This window comes from Caloenas nicobarica, chromosome 1 (assembly GCF_036013445.1).
Source record: "Caloenas nicobarica isolate bCalNic1 chromosome 1, bCalNic1.hap1, whole genome shotgun sequence".
In the NCBI taxonomy this organism is placed as follows: domain Eukaryota; kingdom Metazoa; phylum Chordata; class Aves; order Columbiformes; family Columbidae; genus Caloenas; species Caloenas nicobarica.
Window position 1 is genome coordinate 36,129,450 of NC_088245.1, and position 23,502 is coordinate 36,152,951.

Genomic DNA, 23,502 nt, shown 5'->3' on the forward strand with positions numbered 1-23,502 from the left:
TTTTCTATTTTGATCTGTTGCTTAACTAAAATTGTTACCATATACAGATGGTTTTGTTTGTATGGGAGACAATTAATGCATATAGAATTAGGAGGAAGGGCTGATCCATAAGATATTCTAGTCTGTGAGCTGTGATCCACAGTGAATAAATAATATTGTGCCAAATCCAGTGCAGTGGTTTAAACAAATACTCCTTTCTCACATGAGGAAGGTTGGTGCATACTGAAGAATTTTTATGCAAATACGTAAGTTGCCTTGCATTGTTATGTCAAATAGATATGTGCTTACACAAGAGGGTTGGTGAGATGAGGGATGTCTGTTGTCAGTAGAACCTCCCAAGTTCATGTTCCAAACATTAAGTTTTTGGCAGAGATTTTATTCTGATTGATAGTTCTTCCAAACTATGATTTAGAATCATATCTGAATATTCACTATTATAGGATGTTCCTTTAAGATCCTTCTTCTCCAGGGATTTTCTAGCAGATAAAAATCCTTCATCAACACCTGAAGCTCAGAATTAAGTTTGAAAAGAGGGTCTGCCACTTTTGTGAAGTCTTTTGGAGACTTCCAGACTTTGTCACCAGAGACTTTCCTTTATTTGGGCAAGGCAGGGGGGCTGACTTCCAAATTATGTTTTTTTTTTTTTCCTGGGTCGGCCAGATTGTGCAACACTGGCTAGACTATTTGAGATACCATATAACTCAAGTATGGTGAAGTGCTTCCATTTTTTGCAGCACATTTTAAGTAGAGTATTTAAACTACAAAATACAACTACTGCTGCACTCAAGCAGTTGCTACTAGACAGATCTCCAGAGGTCATTAACCACATTCTTTGTTCATTTGTCAGGTCTTCACAGGTCTAATCTATGAGAGTTCATTCCTAGCCTGGTGCTATTTGTGTTCCAATTATTCTAAGGCAATTGGGAAAACAGTTCTTCAGTTACAGCCTGCCTTTGCAGTTCTCCTAATTTCTTGTCTTTATCTGACGTTGCTATGCAAAGACACTTATGCAGTCTTTTTTAATTAGGGCTCATCTCTTTTTTTCGTAGATGTTTACTTGCTAGATACCAAGATGTAGAATATGTGTAGGCTACTTCAGAGAAGACTTGCTTTTATGCATTGTTCTTACCTTTCTCCCTTGAGCCATAGTTCTTGAAAGACTCAAGTATGCATTGCAGGGAACAGAAATTTATAAGTCACAGCCTGTGTAATACTTGCTTACTAGGGAGGCAAGTATTTTTTAGTAAGGGGTTTTTCAGGTTCCAGTAGCCACTGTTACCTGCTTTTAGTGGTAGGTGGGATGGGTTGGGAGGTAGATGAATTTGAAAATTGAAACTTGGAAGAATGACAGTTCTCTTGTTATTTATAGCTTTTCATATAGTCAGTTGTCCTGAAGTATTTTCATAACGCTTTGTCTTTTTTATTATAAAATGAGAAGAAGCCGTGTTTTAACTAAAGATACAGGGACTACTATAGGAGACAAGAATCCTGTACTGCAGGGTGTTAATTTTGTGTTTAAAATACTGTTGAGCTTCACTGTGAGCGCACTTGCACACTAGCACCTCACGTTTTAAACTGGAAGGGATATCAATGGCATTAGTAACAGAAGATGGAATACATGTGTTTGTTTCAGCTTTTGCTCGTTCAGTTGTCCCATGTTACTGGCTTTCTCTGTGGAAATGTACTTTAACATACATACAGACTGCAGTTATTTTTAATTGATTTTTTTTTTCTAGGTATTGTCCAAACTGTAAAGAACATCAGCAAGCTACCAAGAAGTTAGACTTGTGGTCACTGCCCCCTGTACTGGTAGTTCATCTAAAGCGCTTTTCCTACAGCAGATATATGAGGGACAAGTTGGATACGTTGGTTGGCTTTCCAATAAAGTAAGAAACCTAAATATTTTGCTGCTAGAAGTGTAAAAGCATGACCAGGGCACATGTTTAATCCAGCAATTATGTAAAATGGTTTTGTTCTCAGCTTCCATGTGTGGATCCAGTAAACACTGATGACAAAATGGTTGTAGGTGAAAAGTATGAACTTGGAAAAATAATAGTAGATAAGTATGGGGGAACTCTTATCAATAGTTCTGGTTAAGATTCCTGGTTCCTGTTCTGCTCCTCACAGAGTGAGAGATGCCCTGTCAGTGTAGTCTGCTCTATGTGTTTTTGTGGGGAATATAAAGTAATCGAAATGGCTCAAAGACCACCAAAATGTGAAATGGTTAAAAATGTTATTATTAACATGGCCTTCTTTTGGTTGTTTTTTTTTTTTGTGTTTTGGTTTTTTGTGTGTGTTTTGTTTTGTTGGTTTTTTTGTTTTTAAACAGTGACTTGGACATGTCAGAGTTCCTTATTAATCCCAATGCAGGGCCTTGCCGCTACAACTTGATTGCTGTCTCAAACCACTATGGAGGAATGGGAGGAGGGCATTGTAAGTTGATTTCAAATATCATCATTCTCCACATCTGCTTACTTTCCATGTTTATTTTGATTTAAGTACTGATCACTTTGAATCAATGGAATTTTTTAATGGTTGAGGGATGTTTTTTTCATTACCTTGAAATGCATTCACAAATATTCTAACACAATCTATATGAAATGAGTTTTCAAGGATAATTGTAGGTTGTTTTATACTTCCAGCTATGCATATTGTGAAAAGAGAAAATGTAAGAGCTCTGTAAGAGCTACTGTAGTCTGATAACTGATTTTGTCTTACTTCTCTGTATTTTGCTACATTGTGCATCTGCTTGGAAGAAGAGAGAAAAATTAAAGCGTGGCTGAGGGATTTTATTTTGACTGTCCTTTCTCACTATACATTCTCTCTAGAAGGGGAATGTTATTGGTTAAGCTTTCTTTGCTTAAAAAAGTATTAAATTATGGGTCGAATATCAATAATAGCTTTTAGTTAGTTAAATGTCAAGTATTTGACAGTAACAGACTCTAGCAATTTTCTGTATTACATTTGTGAAGACACTAAGTCCTTAGACATTGTACTTTTTTGTCCTAGATACTGCTTTTGCAAAAAATAAGGATGACGGAAAATGGTACTACTTTGATGACAGTAGTGTGTCCACTGCATGTGAGGACCAAATAGTGGCAAGTACCTTTTGTCTTTCTAAAATTGGGACTGTTGATGATGTTTTCTTCTTGAGGGAAGAAAAATGAAAAGTAAATCATGAACCTTGCAGTAAATTTGCAGGTAGTTGTTTGTTTTCTTTCAAAGGGCAGTACGAAACAAAAATGGTCTGTTCCAACATGCAAAAATAACTTAAATGAAAGCTTTGGATTTCTTTGTAATTTTACCTTATAGAGTTGGAAGAAAAAACAAACAAACAAACAAAAAAACCACAACAACACAAAAAAAAAAAAAAAAAACAAAACAAAAACCCCAAAAAAAACCAAAACAAAAACAAAACCAAAAAAAACTTGGATTGTAAATGTTCTGTCTGGAGTCTCATGAGCATATTACACTTGTCTTTTACAGTCCAAAGCAGCATATGTGCTCTTCTACCAGAGGCAGGACACGATCAGTGGAACTGGCTTTTTCCCTCTTGACCGGGAAACTAAACAAGGTGCTTCAGCTGCCACGGGCATCCCACTAGAAAGTGACGAAGACAGCAATGAAAATGATAATGATATAGAAAATGAAAATTGTATGCACACTAACTAATGGAAGAACTAGAAGCCATAAAAGAGACTTTCCTGCTGGGGATACCTATCGAAAGAGTGAAATTGCCCACCAAATTAAGAATAAAAATCTGAGATGGGGAGTTTCAGATAACAGAATGTAAATCTTTGTTACATTTTAACATGTGCAGTACTTGAAGTGAAACAATAAAAACTTAAACAGAAATTCTCTCTAATGCATTTACAGTCTTGTATTCACAAGCTATATATAGGAAATCACAAATAAACCCCTTTTAAGTTTTCTGCTGCTGTTTTGATGGATTATGTTTTCTTTTGTTTTGGATGTGAGTTAATAACTAAAATGTTAAATCTGTGGATTTCTGACATTTATTTTCTTAGTACTGCAAGAATACTACTGCCAAGTCTAGTTTCTGAATGGATATATACATGTTCCTTAGGCTGTCACACAGGCTACAAGTAAAAATGTCATAAATACATAAGCAGTAGTTTTCTTGAAACAGCAAATTTTTCTCCCTTTTTTTTTTTAAATTCGGTCACAGTAGAAGAAGTAGCTTGAAAAGGTGTTTTAACCTTTTGTGGTATAGTTGAGCATCCAGAATATTATGTTCATCTTCCTGCTGCTGTGGAACAGGTTCTGGATTTCATGCTGCATTAACAAAAAGTTTTTTCAAGTAAATGTAAGTATCCTTTGTTGCTTGTTGGAATCTACTCTGCAGACATAATTCCTGTTATCTTGCTTATAAGACATGCATAATTTTAATCTGATGTCAGTCCAAATTTTAAAATTGTGCTGTAAGTTCTCTCCTCCCAGGTTTTGTAGTTTGACAGCTTGCAAACTACTCTGTAATAGGGTCAGAGTTAATAGTATTCTGTATCCATAGTAATGACTGTGTATCGGGCTTAGATGAGAATTTTTTCAATATAACCTGCCTTTAAACTGTTAATGAACAGAATTACTTTAAAGGTGGGCCTGTTAATTTTCTTCGTGTGTTCCTGATGGAATTCACCATAGCCTTACAGCATATCTGAAAAGGTAACTCATTATAAGAGAATTGGCATTTGCATGTTTGAGTCAGAACCTGTACAGTATATAAGGCATACAAACTTTGAATTGGATTTTAGTTAACTCTGTTCAGGGGTCCAGGATGCCAAAATAAGTGTGACAGTTTTTTAATTTGCTGCTTTCCCTTTAATCTAGTTGGAAGAATGTATTGTTGATTGGTATACAATACTGCCTTTGAGAGGGGCTCTTAAGTGCGGGGGCACATTTCACATATCTACTACCTGGAGAATTGCTTCGTGTCCCACTGTTTAAACAAATAATTTAAAAAAGAAAAAGCAAAAAGTATGATGTTCTTCACTTGAACTAATCAAATACAATAGGTTATAAATTGTGTATTGTAAATAGAAGTTCACTCTGTGAGTGCACATTTTGGTAAATTATTTATTTATGTTAGCATTAAAAAGTTTAAAAAATTGCATTTGACCAGGATATAAATGAGGTATGTTGGACATGGCTTTGCTTTATACCTTGATATTAAAACTGGTGTTCCATCCTGGTATTTTAAAGCTGCTTTGAGGTTTTTTTTTTTTTCTTTAAATGTAAACTAACCTCCTGCATGACAGAGGTTAAAATTTTGTCTGCACTTGAGTTCACTTGGGTTTACATTTGAAATGCGCATGTTTATTTATACAGATTTCAATAAAGCTATTCAAGGCCTTACTTAGTCTTCCATTTTCTTACAAATTCATTTCCCACAGTGTTTGTGTAGTGGATAGTCTTTTTGTCTAAGGCTTGTATTATCAATTACAAAATGGCTATTTAATGACCAACACGGAATAAGATTAATAGTATTTCCAACAGATAGTATATATAAAAAGAATTCTCTCCTGTCATTCTCTGACTCTAAAATTTGTAAGGCTGAAAAAAAAAACCAAAAAAAGTAATAAAATTTGGGTTTTAGAAGTAATACTGTAGCAATAATTAATCAAATGGAAATATAGAAATTCCAGGGTGGTTGGTGAAATGAGACAATATATTTAAGATTAGACAAACTCATATGGTGGGGGGAAAATGATACAAGCTTTTGGCTTAAAATCTTGTATTTAGGTGTAGAATACAGTAACCCAATGCAAAGCTGTGTACTAAATATAATAGCTTGGGAGTTTAACTTGCTTATTTTAATCAGAGCGCTTGAGAGATGAGATCCATCTGTGGAGTAGAGGAAGTAATCCTAGAGAAGCAATCATCTCTTTGAACAGCACACACAAAAGGCTCCCCTATGTTCATACTCCCGTGGGTTGTCCCATGTCACATTAGCCTAGCGCTTTAGAGTTTAAAAGGGTATTGTACAACATAACACTTAGTTAACCTGGCAGAGTCTGTGCCTTGTCTGAAATGGAGACTGATGAGACTGCTTAGACCAGGGGTGTCCAACTCATTTTCACCAGGGGCCACATCGGCCTCGTGGCTGCCTTCAAAGGGCCAAATGTAATTTTAGGACTGTATGAGCATAGGAGTAGTTACAGTTATACAGTCCTAAAATTACATTTGGCCCTTTGAAGGCAGCCACGAGGCCGATGTGGCCCCTGGTGAAAATGAGTTGGACACCCCTGGCTTAGACCATCTACATTTGTGTAGTGGTAATTCAGTATGTTAAAAAACCAAAGAATCTCAAAAAGCAAAACCAGCACGATTCCTGACCAAGATGGTTTGTTGTTGCTTTTTAAATGACTTTCTTCTTTGGACAGTGTTATCTTATTCAAAACTTCCTTTTGGAGCCTGTTCCCGGTAAGAGTTCTCCAGAATGCCACTTTGATACTTTGGGAGAGAAGACAGAAATTTAATGAGGCCTTTTTGCTCTGAGAGCTTTTATTACCTGTCTACCCTAAAATGCACAAGCAGAAATAAAAAGTTCATTTAATCTTCCTAGGTCTGTGGTAAGGCTCCTGGGGAAATACACCATTTGAGTTACTACCTTTTGGAAGTTCAGATTGTAGCCTGGGAGACATAGAAAAATAAAAGTTAAAGCCAAGAGTAAATAATTTTGTACTAACAGATGTAAGGAGGTGTTTTTATCAGAAGACTACTCGCAAGTGCCTCAATTTGTGTGTGGCACCTTATGGGGCAGGAAACAACTGCATGCAGGGGGTATTGGACTGGAAAGAAACATTCAAAGAACTAATGGTTCAAAATTGAAACCAGACGATCTGAAAACTGAGATAAGCGCGGGAGTCCTTCGTGCCCGTACTTTTTAACAAGGAGTAGGATGATGCTGGCAGAAGAACCAGTGGGGACAAGCGGTGGGTGCGATGTCAGCCCTGGGATAAGGCGGGAGGATCCAGGAGGTGCCACGGCCGGTCCCCTGCCGGGATTGAGACCTGGTCTGAGCCATCTGCCTTGCCTTTGAGATATATTAATCTCTGTATAGCCTGGTGTTTTCAGAGGGCTGTTCCTGCCTCTATAGACCAAATGGCACCACTTAAAAGTCACAAGTTTTGAATGGAGGCCTGAATGTGTAGACGTTTCCTCTGAGCTCAGCGTGGTTTGAGGGAAGGCCTTCACTTGCTGGTGTTGTAAGAATTTGCTAATATGGGAGTAAAACCCATGCTCTCAGGGTAGAAAACTGTATGATTTTTCTTCCCTTCCTGCACCATTGCTACTAAATTAGAGCAAACTCATGAAGCTGCACCAAATCCTGTTCAAATGACCTCTTCAATTTATTGTCATTTCCTCAAAATGTCTCTTCCCCCAGTTACAGCCTAAATTGAAATGCATCCCCCTTTTCCTTCTTTCTTTGCGATACTGGAAGAGCATCCCTGCTTTGCCATGACAATTTCTGTTAAAGCACAATGACTGGTTCAGATGTGACCGTGTTGAAAAACACGGTTCTTGAAAAATGGAAAATTAAAACCTACACATCGTGCAATTGAAACAAGTTCTGCAGCCAGCTCTGGGGGCACAAAGGCGTTTTCCAGAACTCAATGAAGGGTGTCTGGAAAGAATTCAGATGAGCTGCGCTTGTTTTCAACATCTGTCAATGTTATAAAATATGTACTGTGCCGTGGGTGTTGTGTAAATGTGTGTCTCTCAGCTGAGGAGAAAGTCTGCAAACAGAAGGGACAGTAGTTACTAACTCTATTTCATCCACACTTATTAAAAGCAAATACAGAGAACATCCCTTCTGTCAACTCAGATGGATGTTTCTCAGTGGTATTCAAGGAACACACAATTTAGGACTGCTCAGGAAGGATGTGTTTCCTTGTGCAATTTGCTGAATAAGAGGGCGAGGTATTTGGATCCTATTTGACTTGTCCTCCCCCCATTCCAGTGGGGAAACAGCAGCTTCCATAAACCCTAACATAATTTGGCTACAAGCAAATAGCTCAATCAAAGTTACACAGCACTGCTACTCTATAGCTACATTTGCAAAATCAAATAAAACCTGTTAGACATGTTGACTAATTTTGCGTGACCTAATAGCTGCTCAATGAATTAAATGCAGTGTCTAATTAACCTATTTATTTGGTGAGAATGATGTCCTGTATAATTTTGACATTTATGACATGATCCTAAATACAACTTGTAGAGCTGAGACCTAGGCTCAGACACATTTTTCAAAAGTGTACTAGGACTGTCAGTAACAGCAGTTCGATTTTCACATCTTTTCCTGTAAATAATTCTTTACCACCAATGAGTTCCTGGCTACTGACACTAGGTGAATGGTTTTGAGTTTTACTGTAAAATAAAATCATTTATATACTAAAAATGTTTTGTTTTCCAAATTCTTAATTTAAAAAAATGCTGTGAACATTTTAGATTAATCAAATACAACTGGGCAATAAAGCCAATGGAAAAGTTTTACTCAAGCATAATAAAAATATTTGGATTTCTGATGCTGGTAATACACAATAATCACAACCAGCTGATGGGATGGAGACAACAGAACTTTCTTCCTAAGAGATTCTGAATTGTTGAATTAACTTATTTTTTGCACAATTTGAGGAAATTAGATGTATATGTTGATTTTTGGTATAGGGAATAATGCCTTAGAAGTTGTCTTAAGGAAATGTACCCTCAGACATTCCTGTAATATTTTTCAGATAAGGTGGCAAAGATTAAGAGAGAAAAGAAAGAAGTTTGTAGAACTACTTACTATGGGAAGAATTTGGTCATTTTCTGTCTATAATCTTTGGATTTTGTTTGGTTAACACCATGCTCAGTCTGAGGCTGTCATTTAAAGAGCTCATTTTTTTAATGTAAATTGCTCCCTTAACATCAAGTGTGATGGATTATAATGTCTCCATTTTCCCAGTAGCATTTGACAATACTATTAGAATTTGATAGACATGATATTCTTTCCTTGAAATAAAAAGCCCACATAGACATACTTAGTTTATCTAACCAATAAAAATTTTCCCAAAACTTCTGTGAACAAATATGCAGTTAGAAATAAAAGGAAAGAAACCAGATTTAAGATTTAAATGTCCACACCCTGTCCAGAACAACTATATCAAGTAATCCAATGTGATTCTACACCAGTAGGAGACAAAAGCAAGAGAACTGATGGCAAAGAGGAAGAAATTGTGCAGAATGTGAATGTATGTAAAAATGATGAATCACAGCAAAGAAAACTGGCAGGAGTATGGAAAAGCCTATACTGCACCAATAGGCAGATGAATGTTACGAAGAAGTAGCTGTAGAATACTAATAAGGAGGTGGTATGGGTTTTCAAATACATTCTATTAAAAAAAAAAAAAGAAGAAGAAAAAAAGGCAAAAAAGCGGAGTCCTACAATTAAAAAAAAAAATACAAAATTTTTAAAAAGGCAAATACTGCAAAAGTCACTAACAGGCGACCAAGAATTAAAATCTTTTATAGATGTCGGTTGCCTTGTGGGGAAAAAAACAAAAGTAACTTGGTTCTTAGCAATGGATTTATTTTCTTAGTGAAAGATAAAGAAAACCACTAGAAAGGAAACAATCTACAGCTTATTAGGACATTTTTAAATAAGGCAGTAATAGAAGAACCAAACTAATTTTGACATGAGTCCTCATCTAGTCATTATCTAGAAAACTGCAGCTTATGTGTCCATGTATTGGAAAACATCAAGAGCAGTAGATGTGTTAATAATGTTAAGGAACAGATTTACAAAGGAGGGCTCCAAATGTCCTGAAGGGCAAAAAAAGACCAAAGTGTCAAGTTCTTTGAAACCCTGCTGTAACTCCATCCATAAGGCTGGTCCTGGCTTTCTCTGATCTTGCCTCCAACAAAATAAGACACTCAAGCCCACCAGACTTTTGTATCCCCCATACCAAAGTGTGGCTGAGCTGGTCAGGAGCCCAGTTATTTGCTAAAGAATTTGTCAATACTTAGTAAATGTTAACTGCTAATTTTATAATTAAATTGTGTACCAGATCATCTTAGGCCATGGCATGGTTTTGTTAGTTAAGACTGGATCAGGGAAGTAAGGCCCCTAGAAATAAACAGCCATAGGAATCTACTGATGACCATACTGCCAAAAGGAAATGAAGTCTCAGACTGGCTGAACAAGTTTCACATGAGCTTCTTACACATCTCACTTAATGATCCATCCAGTAGCTCCAGGGCTTGGCTCTCAGCTGGAACAGTGTGTGTTCAGACCTGGAATTTCCTATCACGTCCACACCAGCAAGAGGAGGTGGACAGGCTCATCCACTGTGCCCTGGGAGCGGGTTCTAGAAAGGGGCTCCCATTTGTGAAATACCAAATACAACACCTAGAAATGGTCCCGAAATGCCAGTAATAACTATGAAATTGCCACGGGCATGCATCCTTGGATATGGACATACCTGCTTACACACGATCCAGGACTCAGATACATACTATCTTATAGCCCTGCTGTATCTGGAATACATATTTGCATGTGGAGGTGAGCCGTATAGTCGCTTTACTACAAAGGAAAGCATTTGGCTCTTTATGATTGGATTTCTTTGGACACCTTCCAAATCCCCTGCGAAGTATGTTCATTCTGTTTATCTGTTTTGACTCAAGTAACAAAATTTCTTTCAGACTGCTGTTTATAAACACAGCCACACATGCAGCCATACAAATATCTATATAACGGGCAAAGTCCTTTGAATGAAATAGGAAGAGGTCTTTTCTCTTCATAAAGCAGCAAAGATAAGTGCAACAGAGAATCATAGAATAGTTTGGGTTGGAAGGGACCTTCAAAGGTCATCTAGTCCAACCTCCCCTGCAATGAGCAGGGACATCTTCAACTAGATCAGCTTGCTCAGAGCCCCCATGTTAGGTAAATCAAGGTCTCTACAGGAAAGAGCTCTTCGTCAAGATCTCTTCCATAAGAAAGCTCTGACCCTTATAGTGTATAGAAAGAACTGCCTGTAAAATAACTGAATGGTAACACTTCAGTTACCTTTGTGAAGTCATGCTGGAGGCTCTCAGAAGTACATGGCCATACTGAGTCTTTTCTAGGCTGGTCAGAGTTAGCCACAACTTAAGTTGGTCATGCTGGCAGTGTAGCTGTGGCAGTGAGAAAAAAGAATACCTAGGTAGTGTGCTGGTGTCCACGCTACCTATGTAAGTACAGTGAGTATTTATAGTTATCTTCCATATTTTATAGATATTACTGCAATGTTGGCTAGGTAGACAGAGGCCACCTCTATTGCACAGGGCCTAACATCTATTCAGTGGGTGGAAACTCTCTTGTAGTAATAGTATCACTCAGCAGCCCCAAGGCTGCAATCTGGAATTATTATCTTGCAGAAGGATTCACCAGAGCCTGAGGAAAGCATCCAGCAGATTCTCCTCTCTGCTGCAGCAGCCAAAAAGAATTATTTTTACACAGAGGAACACACTTCTCCTCTCTAGTGTTGCATTGTGATCAGTAGATTGTCTGTAGGCTGCTAGGTGTTGGGAAGTATTTCTATAATTTTCATACAAGCTGAAGAAGAGATAAAAAAGAAATTATTAGAAAGATGCAAGGAGGCTTTTGGCAAATAGATGAGAGAGCAGTAAAACAAACAGACTGTAGCACAATGCGTATTTCTGACATTCTTGATGGGCATTTTTACGTTATGCATCCTGCAGTGAGAAGGAGATACTCAGGAAAAGACTTGTCCCCAGAGTGCAGCTGATCCACTGTCTGCTCTGGATCAAATAACACTGTCTAGAATCCAAATTATTTGGCGTCGAGACATCTATGCCTTTATTTCTAAACCAAGAATTCTTAATAGCGGACATGAAGATTGCAGTAAATTCTGATCAGAAGTGCAACATCGCTGAAGTTTCTCTGTCCTCTGACCATGACCTCAGGCTGTGCTGATTGTTCAGAGGGCAGCACGGACGGCCAGCCTCGGGTTTTTCAATGTAAACAACTGTCAAGTAAAATCTCCATCATGGTTTTGGTATTTCCTGCACTTGGCAGAAAAAAAACCCATATGAATGGACTGTGTTACCATGCAGGGAAAATTCACAGGTGCAGCCTGAATAGATAATAATTCCATTATCTAACAAATACTATTTATTGTGTAAGGGAATGAAAGACACATTCAATTTAATGCACAGAGTAAGGTTTATTCCCCAGACCAGTCACACATTTCCTGTGTGAGCTGGAAAAGCCATTTAATATGTCCTGGCTAATGCTCGGTTTTAAGCATGAAGGGTATGAGAGCTGCTGATAAGATTTGTGAATATCATGTATCTCTTTGTCTGTTGTTACACTGCTAGCTCTAAGACAGAAATAAATTAATTCAAGCACTGGACAGCAGTTCTTTCTCAGAAAATACGTTAGCGGGCTCAGCTGATTCAATTACCAGTATTCAAAAGGGCAGTGCAAAAAAATAAAAGAAAACAAAACAAAACAAACGCCATTGCTCTGAGAATCTGTCTGGACAAAAGTCCAATAGGAAAAAATGGAAAAAACAGCTTTGCTGGCTGGTTATACAGGAGCCATGGAAGCATCTAAGCCTCTGGTTGAGAGATTCGTGTGTAGGCCCTGAAGTGATCACACTGTAACTCTATAGGGAATCATTGCTGAGTATTTAGTACGTATCATAGGTCTGACATTTTGGGCATTGCTACTTAACATTTTTGTCAGTCACATTAAAGGTAATGTGATATAATTACTGATAGTTTGCTAATGACAAAGAGGATGATTCACTGACAGTCAGCAGCTGGGATTGCTCTTTTAGTTGACTAAACAAAATAAAATATGTATTAACATGCAAATATACAAACAAAATGTGCACTAACATGTAAATAAACACTCACACCTATGCAAAAAGTAAGTTCATGCTGGAAAACCAAGTATTTTTGAATTTGCTGGTAGATCTAACTTCCTCATACAACCACATCTTAAAGGAAGAAGGGTTTTGCTTCTATTCCATTAAAAGAACACCAGGTACTAGACAGAAGGCTATTACCTCTGCTTTTGACCACATAGTTGATGGTGTTTCATAACCTGATGTTTGTTTGGTACTGGTACTATGTTATAATATGTACTATGTCAAATCAGTTACGAAAGTATAAAGGATCATTAGAAAAGTGAACTCAGAGGAAAAGCCATGATTCTTCCCATCAGCATGAAACCAATTCACTGCCACAGTGAAATCTGACAGTTCTGCCTCTGTAAAACGCAGCGACAGAACCCTGTTCTCATATTCAGAACCTGCATCTGCACACATCTACCAGGACGGACTGAAACACCTGAAATTACCACAGCCGAGCACTATCCCATGTTCAATTGAATCAAAAGGACTGATGCACATCATTTGGAATGGACATGAACGCTGCTTCCTAGAGGTAATTTAATGAATCACAATAGGTCTCATGAGCATTTTAGTTGGCAATTAGGGCCATAAAGCTACAGGGAAATATTTCGGTCACTCACTGCCCATCACAAAATAAAATAATTTAATAACAAAGCAAACTACAATAATTGCAGCATAATACAAAGTTAGCTTAACAGCTAACTAGTACTTTTAGCTTGCTAGTCAAAAACATGCCCTCAGAGATGTCCACAAACGCTGCTCCACCTTCTGACCCAAAAGCAACTTGAATTGAAACTGAGGCATTTAAAACATACCAAAAAATAGGCAAGCACTTTTACTCAAGGATACGAATATGTGCAATAGTATCTATTGCAATGAAATGCAACTACAGTTGAGTCACATTCACAACCAAATAAGTGCCACTTAAAAGGATCCTGGCTAGTTTAAATAGTTTAACTGCTCTGGTTTAGCTTAACTATTAGATCTTCTGCATTTACAAAAGGCGTACATCAAAACAACGAAAAAGATCATGTTATGTGATGTTAAGGGACACTCCTGAGATACAGGCACATGTATAGTTCCAAATTCTGGTATTCAGCAGATCTGAAAACCTTCAATTCTGCAACCCCTTGTATGACTACTTTCTGAACCCATGAACAACCTTGCTGTATTTGGTTGGCAATGCTGAGCAGACTGAGTGTCAATTCTGGTACCTGAAAAGGTACGTGTGATAAATGTAAATGATAAAAAGTGAAATAAGCAAACAGAACATATTTTAAACTAAGTCACTGAGATTTAAATATCAAACACAGATTGGCCTTCAGATAAGACACACAGGAAACTGCATTTGATCTCAAAAACCTCTTCTGTATAGTAGAAATGTTGCTTATAGAAGTAATTTTATACCAAATTTCCTAAGATCCTGACAGCAGGTCTCACCAAATTCACAAGTGTTCCACTTGGTTCAAAAACCATCATAATGTATAAACAGAAAATACCTTATACTAAAAAGTTATCGTGATCTGAGTTTTAGAAGCAGATGTAATTCCCCAGAATACATTGTTATAGTGTTCTAAAATAATTTTGCATTCCGGTACCGTGAGTTGGGTACTAGTACAACTGTATGTCCAATTTTTGTCTGACTGACTTAAAGAAGGGTGCTATTAATCTGCAGAGAGGATAGTGGGTGACTGAAAGCTAAATATCGTGTACTGTAACAGACAACTAAAAAGCTGCAGTAGAAATTTTTTCATGGATCTCAGCAGTCAAATAAATCTATGACTCTGTGATGTAATAAGAGAAAATTATTTGAAGAATCAAGAACGTTAATGTTTTTTGCTTATGGGAGGAGTAGCATAGGGTCCTTTTGGCCCTTTTTTTCCTGATCTACAAAACAGAGCACTGAGCAAACTGAGATTAATGAAAAGGGTGGAACGTCAACCAGAAACAGCTTTAAAAAACATTTTATATGTTACACATGATAGAGGTGGCAGGGTTGCTATCAAGCTGTTAGAAACATGGCAAGCCTATAGCATGCTCCCAGTTCTGTGCCACTACACACCTGGAATAAGAAAAGACTGATAACCAGCAGGTAAAAGCTAATAAGATAAAAAAATTAACATCATGAAATAAGCTGCTCTTTCTGAAGAAACCACCATTTTACACAAATAGTATAAATTATAACACAAACAATACACAAAACATTTCTTCCTAAGAGGTGTAACAGTTTATATTCCAAAATATTTACCACTACGGCTCTTAATTATTTTTACGATTTTTTTACACAATCCTTAACCAAAAAAATAATACAGCTACAAGTTGTCAGTTTTGCTCAAATCATCTGTGCCCTCAGTACTTTTACTTCAGAAGCTGGCATTACTCCCTGAGGAAGGGTGGACAAATTTACTGCTATGGCTTTGATTGAAGAAAACATCATCTGTCTTTCATACAAGTTAACTTATCAGGCATTCACAATGTTGGAGTAGCCACCCGTCCAAACTTTGCAGTAATCTTGTTCGGTTAAACAAAACAATAAGATTTGCAGGGAATTAGTGTGCACATACATACCAATTTGCTGGTTTAAAATGTGACTAATCTCAATTCTTCTTACTTGTCTCAACATTGTTATCAAGGAAATATGGCCATATGACAGTTTTCCTCACCTTGCTCATTTTGATTGCAGGGATAATGACAGTGGGATGCTTTCACTTAAGATGTCAAATTCAGACAAATTCTATCCAAATTACTTCCTCCCTTTTCGTAAGAAAGGCAGTGTTATACAAGCTTACTGACCCTTATTCCACAATCTACTTCAATAGTTTCAGTTTAGGCAGACAGGGGGACCCAGGGAATACCAATATGCCCATAGCTCACCATGTAAACAGCTGGAAACATCCAAATGGCAAAAAGGAAGTAAATCATTAAAGCTTACCTAAGAAATACCTAAGCATAGTCAATAATTAATTGACTCATTGTCCCAGGAAATCATCCGTGTTTCTTATGAAGATAATTGGATTGGTTTGTGAATTGCCATTGGGATCGAAGCCCAGAATGTAAGCACTTAGGAAAATCCTTCGCAAAATGCTTATTGGTTAAGCAGGTAAATAGTTTAGCATGTATAGAGCTTCTGAGAATGTACAGACCAATGCATTGTGAAAGCATAACCATGTTATAGAATCATGGGTTTGATTTGACTGAAGGGTGAAATCCTAATTCTTTGTCTAAAGGCACACAAATTTTGACCACCTAATTCAGTTGTGCCAGTACTACATGCAGTTTTAAAAACTCACATCCATTTATCCGGTTCTGTCAAGTTAACAGCCAGTAACTTGAAAACATAAAAATAAAGACCTTAAAATAATAAATTACTGAGAAAGCAATCCTGCACTTTTCACCTTATAAAGCACACCTAAAGATTCGTGTCTACAGGTACCGTGTACAATGCTGTACCAGTGGGAGCCTGTTTACTATAGGGTTTGCAATGTAACCCACCGTAAATGAACCCAAACATACAAGTAGGGATGCTGAAATTTACAAGAAGTTCTTTTCTCTTTTTCATTACAAGACACACAAGGAAAAAGATGAAAAGAAATCTTAGAACATCCTCTGAAGAAGACTGAAGACTTTCAGGAAAGTGAAGAAAAGCCATTATTTAAAATTATTTTAAATAGTAAGACAGCAAAAATTTATTCTCTGTTATGATTATTCATAACTTTTTTTTCAAGACTCCCAAGTTTAAACACTACAGACTGCAGAAACTCCAGAATGTTTTCTAACTCCCTGTGTTTATGGCAGGGCAACAGAACCACGCTGTTACGCGTAGGCAGCCACGGCAGTACAGGATTTAGAGCAACCAGAATATGGAGAAATAATTATTGCAACAGGGACCAAAACCTCTGAGAAATGTTCCATGATGAGTAGTGTTTGTTCTCCAGAAGGAAAGTGCCAGGCAGCGTTCAGGCTGGCCTGCAGTTTCACGGGGAGCATCACTCCAAGTACCAGGTACTGGTAGATCTCATGCTCGTTCTTCGGGTGCCTGCTTTTGGAACGGGTTAAAGCCAGCTGGCTGGAAAGCTACTGGATTTCAGAGGGACACTGCTGGCAACAAGGACGGTACCGAGAGCTGACTGTCCCCGTCTCCTCCTTTTCGCCCTGTGTTTATCTTCTCACCCAAGAGTTCAGTCTGGCTCTGCCTGGAGAAAACCACAGAACGCTGCGTACACGCACACACGGCTGGCGATGGCCACAAACCTTCGCTCCTGCAGGAGAACGCGAAGAACTTCACGATTTGTAGGGAAAACACGACATTGTGCCTCGCGTGTTTTGTTTCGGGGTTTTTTGGTGTGTGTGTTTGTTGTTGCTGTTGTGGGTTTGTTGTTTTGGTGGTTGTTGTTTTTTTTTTTTTAAGCCGCATTCAGCGCCCACCTCGCAGACGACCTGCAGGTGACCTGCGGGGAGGCCAAGGGTCGCCACCACCCCCTCCCCAGGTACTCTTCACCAAGGCGGCTGCTCGCCGCTGGTGGGGGCTCCCCTCACTCCGGGCCACCGCCGCCCGCCCCGGCCCGGCGCGCTGCCAGCGACACGGCAGGGCAGGGCAGGGCGGGCGCAGCGGGCGCAGGAGGCCGGGGCCGGGTGCCGCCCCCCGGCAGCCGCCGCTCTCCCCGCCCCCGGGCCGTGTGTGCGGAAGCGGCCCGACGCGCGGCGCTGGCGGCGCCCGGGATTGTGGGAGCGGGGGGGCCGAGCGGCGGGGAAGGGGCCGGGGCCGGAGCCGACGGGTTCCGGTGTCGGGCGCAGACGTGTCGGCCGGGGCCGCGGGGCGAGAGGCGCTGTCCCTGCCCGCTCGGAACAGCGCCCGGCCCGGGGCCGGCCAGGCAGCGCCATGGCCGGGACCAGCAGCCCCGAAGCCGTGAAGAAGCTGCTGGAAAACATGCAGGGAGACCTGCGGAGCCTGAGCCTGGAGTGCCGGAAGAAATTTCCCCCCGTCAAGGAGGTGAGAGCGGGCTGAGCCGGGCCGGGCCGGGCCGGCCGGTGGGCGCCGCTCCGGAGCGGCCTCCCTGGGCGCGGGGCCCGGCCGGAGCGGAGGCTGCCGGCGTGCCCGTGCGCCCTCCGCCCGGTGCCGCTCCGCTGCGGTCCGTCCTGCGTGGCCGCGGGTCGCCGAGCGCTGCCTGCGCCCAGCCCCGGCTTTGCCCGGCGTGTTTGCTTGCGGGTGGTTGTTTGCGATACGTTACCGAGACGCGGGGTGACGCGGGCCGGGCTGGGTCAGCTCCGGGAGCGGGGCTGGGGAGAGGGATCCGCTGTTGACAGGGGCAACATGGGGGCAGCCCCGCTCCACCCTCAGCGCCCGCCCGGGGGAAGAGACAAAGTTCGGCTTGGCTGTCTCGGCGTCTCCTCACCAAACTCCCCCCAGGCGGGCTCGGTGCTGAGGGTTCGGGCTCACGGCGGGCAGGCACCGAGCCGGTGCCCAGCGGGCGGCCCTCTGGTAGCCACGGCCGGGGCTGGGGGGCAGCCCCGCCGGCGGGCGCTGCGCGGTCCCGGCGGGAGCGCCCGGGGGAGCGGGGCCCCGCGAGTCTCGTTCCGGGGTGTCTGTGCGACCGTGTGGGGAGCGCACACGCGTTCCCAAGCGGGGCTGCCCACTCGGCGGGCGTTCTCTCTTACTGGCGCACGTCTGTGTCCGCCGGTGGTAACTGGGGGGATCGCTGGTGATCGCCAGCGTGATCTGTCGTTTTGGGGTTACGTGGCTCTCCAGTGGTATGGTTACAACCGAGGAGGCTCGGGAGACGCAGAACTTCAGGTTACTTTTTTTTCTCCCTTTCTAAAAATTCCATTTAATAAGCTTATGCCAGTAGGACTGTATGTTTTATTTTTTCAAACCTCAGTTTACTCTGTGCTCTGCTTGAGCCTTCACTAATCTTGATAAGCAGGTTTAACTGAAGAGACATCAGAATTTTTCTCTCTAATTTCAAACATACATATTATACATGTGTTTCTCTAGTGTTTTTACACAGTCAGTTTAACTTTTTCCTTATCATTAGTTTGTCACCATTAAAAAAATATTTTTTTCTATGCAATACTGGGAGGAAAAATACCGATGTATTAACTCAGATTAACCTGCAGAACCTGAAGGGTGTCTGGGAAAATAAAGACTCTGTCATTTTGGAAGGAAGGAATTAGGTATGTAGTGTGACTTTAGTTCAAATTAAGTATGGCATGTTTAATGTTGTATAAAGCATTATATGCTTTAGCAGATGAATTGAAGCTATGGGTGTGCTTGTTTTGAAAGGCATGAAATGACACACTGTAGCAGAGCATGTTATAATATTTACGATTATAGGTTGTAGAGAAATGCCCGTGTGTTTGAGAAACTGTGTGTGGTCACAGAAAAACAGGAGAAAGTTGTGATCGGTTCTGAGAAGTTGTGTGTGGTCACATGTAAATAAGAAAAAGTTGTGGTCTACGGAATAGAAATCTGTGTATGTGTTTTGGAGGGAGGTGAGGGTGCCGCTTCCACTTTTTCCTGTGTATTACTGTGTGACTGAGAAAATTGTTTGGTCACTGAACAAGTTTCCCTGCTGCGTTCATGTTCACTTTCTTCAAGATCTATGACGGAGATGGGCAGTGTAATTCCTAAGCTAGTACTTTTAGTGAGGCTTCATTATGTTTACCGTGCTGGAGGTTACAGTAACCACTGCATGTGCAGTTCTTGGTACTTGTTCAGCATGTTTGTGTTGTTTACTTTTACATCTCGACAGCAATTTGCATGACTTCATTGAAAACAGTTTTTCACAGTTGTGTGGAGTTTGGGTAAATTTGTGGAGTAGTAGGTGGGACTTTTTCTGCTGTGAGTTGTGGGCTTTTGCAGAGGTCTGAGGGGAGAGCAGCCCTATAGTAGGATGTATGATATAGTTGCAGGAAACGATCTTTCTTCCTCACTTCTGGAAGCCATTTTTTTGTTCTAGTTTTAAAGGAAGTGAGTATCCTTCTCTGTCAAATTTCAACTGCTAAAGAGATATTTCTATGGCATGTTTGGTCTGATCATGATTGGAGTTGGCTAGAGTGATCAGAGAAATAGCATGTTCTTCTTAACTGATTTGGAACAGCACCAGGTTTTTAAACCACGTTTAAACATAAGCTTTTTAAAACAAGTTCCCACTATTTATCATCTCACTTTTTAACCTGCAATGTAACTAGGTTGTTCTCATCACTACCACGTGCTAGGTAATTTATGAGTTTATATTGCAGCGATGTGTATGCTTCCATGTCACTTAATAAACTTATCATGCTGTGATATGCTATTGAAACATTCCTAGTCCAAAATTAATGGTTATGAGCTGTATCGTAGTTGTTAGGTTTGGTATGTACTTTATGAAGGCAAACTGCTTCTAATAATCTTTTCAGTTTCTGACGTAATCTGAAGTTTTACTCACAGCTATTTGTTATCATCAGCCATTTCTAAAATATTTATTATTTTTTTAAATTTTTATATTAATACTGGTAAAATTTTGCAAAAAAAATCTGCTTGTTGCTCAAATAATTAATTAGAGCAAATCCTTTTTTTAATCAATACAGTAAGGAGTTAAAAAGTGGTATGATCAGAAAAATAGAGCCCTTTTTAAAAATTAAATAGGGTTTTATTTTTCACTTTTAAAAGATCTTTCTAGTGCGTATGCTATTACAAACTAATATTGTATCTATGAGGTATGGAGCGACCAAAACAATATTAAATGATTATTTCAACAGGCAGGTAGATAACAGAGCTGAAGAGCTTTATTGGATGATTTTTTTTTTTTTGATGGGGGGGAACTGCAGCAGAAGAGGGGACAGCTGGCTGGGGGATCCCACAGGCTGTGGGATTTAGACCTTACCTCAGGTGCTGGAAGTAAGATCTTAAACTCTTGTTTGAAACGGAACTTGAACTCTTCATTGTTTTAAGCACTTTCATATTTTTCTATTACTTCTGAGTCTGTAAAGTTTTCTTAGTAGGTCACATTTATGTGGAAATCATGTATTTTTAAGTCCAGTCACTCATAACAGTGGATTTTGAAGTTTTTGCCAACTCTGATAATCTGTTAAGAAGCATTGAAATTACTGGGTTTCTCCCAATGTAAACTTCTGACAAATAGGTGGCAAGTTTCCTTCCCCTCACTTAGGGCTTTTAACTAAGAAATAACAATGTGTTTTTGTCCCCAAAGCAATCCACACCTCTTTTTTGCTCTGTGTGACGAATAATATCTGAGTAGGATTTTCCTAGGTGGTGCTGCTTAATAAATTGAGAATGGGAGTTGCAGAAAGAATCTCTGGGTTTGAAACAGTGTTGCTGATGGTGTTTCGGGATTAACTAATGTGCTGGATTTATTTTCCTTAAGGGTGTGGGGAACACCAGTTACCATAAGACTTCAAACCCATGCCTGTTTGTTGTTAGGTGTTTTTTCTGTTTGATTCTTGCTCAGATCAGCACTGACTATGGAATTGTACTAAGCATGAAAACGATATACTGTGATCAAGGAGTTATTTGGTGATTACATCTGTGCTATGCCAAAACCGTTTATATTGGCAGACATACACGTAATGACATTGAGAAAAAAATGTATTTGTATTTTCACAGTTAGAAAAATAAACACTAACCAGGGATGTGATAGAAACTCTCAGGGTAAGAGTAAACAGTATCTTTGGAGACTGAAATTACAGAGGATGAAGCAGTCTTTGGTACAGACATCAGTTATGCTCATGATATCTTAAGTAATCTGGCATTTCTCCTAGAAAACAATGCCACTTGATCATTATTCTGTTGGCTTTAATATCGTGGGCTCTGACTTTGCTGTGTACGAGAGCATCGTGATGCTTCTAACTCTGGACTGAGTTGTGTGGCAAATGCATAAAGCCTTATAAACTATTTTAACCTGCTGGTGCCTGGAGTTGCGATGTCCTGTGCTGGGTGTGTGCTCTCTTTAGTGAACTGGAGTAGGAATTTTCTTATCACAAAACTGAAAGTAGTTCAGTGTGCTAAACAGGTTACCTGCCGTTTCTTATTACTGAATGAAAGTGTTGCATCTGATTTGGTTAGACAATTTCATTGTGTAAGAAACGTTAGAAATACATGGGGAAAATATTTATAATTAGCAGAAATAATGGAGTTAAAAGGGAAAATAAGTGTACATAAAAAATTATGCTCAGCCTGATTTCCAGTGGCACGTAACTCCTTGTTTACACAGATCCAGTCCAACAGTCTCAGCTTTCTAGTAGGCTGGTAGTCTCTACGCTGACCCAGGATTTTGCTTTACTTTTAAATAGCAGGAAAAGCTGCTGCGGGTTTGGGGCGGGCGGGGGCTGCGTCCCCCTTTGGCAGGAGCGGCTGGGCCTGGCTCAGACCCTCCGTGGGACAGGCCGTGCTCTCTGCTCAGCAGCTGTGTGACAGATTGCAGGGGTCTGTGTGTTTTAGGTTGTTCACTGCTGCGGTAACTTGGAACTGTAGGGCTGGAAAAGATCAACTTCCCTCAACCTAGAAGAGCAGCACAGTTTTAGCTTTGAGAACTTTGGTCAGATAAAGTGCTCTCTTGGTACTCCTGAAAGATGGCTTGGGTAGCCTCTCTGTACCGCTTCTTTTCCAGACCTTCGGTTGAAATGCAGCATTGCTTTTGATTAACTATTTATTGAGTTGTGTGTGCCTTTGGCATACAGACTTGTTTGTGAAGCTGTTGTAAATTAATTTGTTGTATCTAGGAAAAAATAATAGAATCCAATTTTACTTTTTTTTTTTTAATAAACCACTCTATTTGCAGGCAAGTAGCCTTACTTTTTTTTTTTTTGGCAAAAGTTAAAGAATCCAGATTTGACTGACTTTCAGCTAAACCAAACTTTTAAATTATTTGATTACAGTAGAAGTGATGTGGGCCAGCTGAGCTAAAAGATTGGATTTACCCTTTCTGTTGGGTTCCCTAAACACAGGTTTTATTCATCCATTTCTTCCTTTGGAGTCCACTCCTGTCTGCAGTGAGTGACATATGTGACAGTTTTATCCCTTGGGTTAAATCATTCTTGTTTTGCAGTGATATACTGATCCTGAACACATCGTAGGCCTAATGCCAAAAAATTAGTTGGGAAGCTTGTTATTTTAGGGAATATCTCTGATGTCATTGGGTAGCTGTATGAAACTAAATATGAGGATGTATTCCAAAATTTAAACTTAAGTTAAAAAGATACAGGTCAGTTAATTAGGTTTAAAATGTCAAAGTGATGCAACTGGAAGGAACAGTTAAAAAAATGTGTGAATATTAGCTGTTTGTTCTGTAACAATAGCTATATTTCTGAAAATCTGTTGAATGTAGTGCAGTACACAAATCACAGAAGGCTAAGAAAGAAAACAGCTTTCTGAAATGCCTTGTGATTTGAGTGTTTGAGTTGCTTGATATATTGCTAACATTGATTGGTTTTGGAGAGTAAAAAGATGAGCCAAGTGGCCTGGCAAAGAACAAACTTTTGTACGTAGACCATTTTCTGTAGGAGGAAGCAAGTTTTGGGGGTTTCTGCTTAATTTTTTTATTAAAAAGGTTTAAATAATTCTGATACTATAGTCTGCAGGGAACTT

General features: G+C 39.8%; 2 protein-coding genes across 8 annotated transcripts in view; both read left to right on the forward strand.

Annotated features, from left to right (window-relative positions):
* Positions 1-5,373, forward strand: part of USP15 (ubiquitin specific peptidase 15) — a 64,801-nt gene extending 59,428 nt beyond the window's left edge. For all 3 annotated transcript variants that reach the window (XM_065628108.1, XM_065628118.1, XM_065628126.1), the window contains 4 exons: positions 1,737-1,886; positions 2,330-2,433; positions 3,010-3,098; positions 3,487-5,373. In XM_065628108.1, the coding sequence (XP_065484180.1) occupies positions 1,737-1,886; positions 2,330-2,433; positions 3,010-3,098; positions 3,487-3,672 (529 nt within the window). In that variant the 3' untranslated portion in view covers positions 3,673-5,373. The remainder of the gene's footprint in view (positions 1-1,736; positions 1,887-2,329; positions 2,434-3,009; positions 3,099-3,486) is intronic.
* A 12,306-nt stretch (positions 5,374-17,679) lies between these two features.
* MON2 (MON2 homolog, regulator of endosome-to-Golgi trafficking) overlaps positions 17,680-23,502 on the forward strand; it is an 84,516-nt gene continuing 78,693 nt past the window's right edge. For 4 of the 5 annotated variants that reach the window (XM_065654254.1, XM_065654174.1, XM_065654412.1 and 1 more), the window contains exon 1: positions 17,708-17,910. In XM_065654254.1, coding sequence (XP_065510326.1) covers positions 17,800-17,910 — 111 coding nt within the window. In that variant the 5' untranslated portion in view covers positions 17,708-17,799. Of the gene's footprint in view, positions 17,911-23,502 lie in introns of all 5 variants that reach the window. The other variant, XM_065654494.1, reaches the window with a different exon arrangement.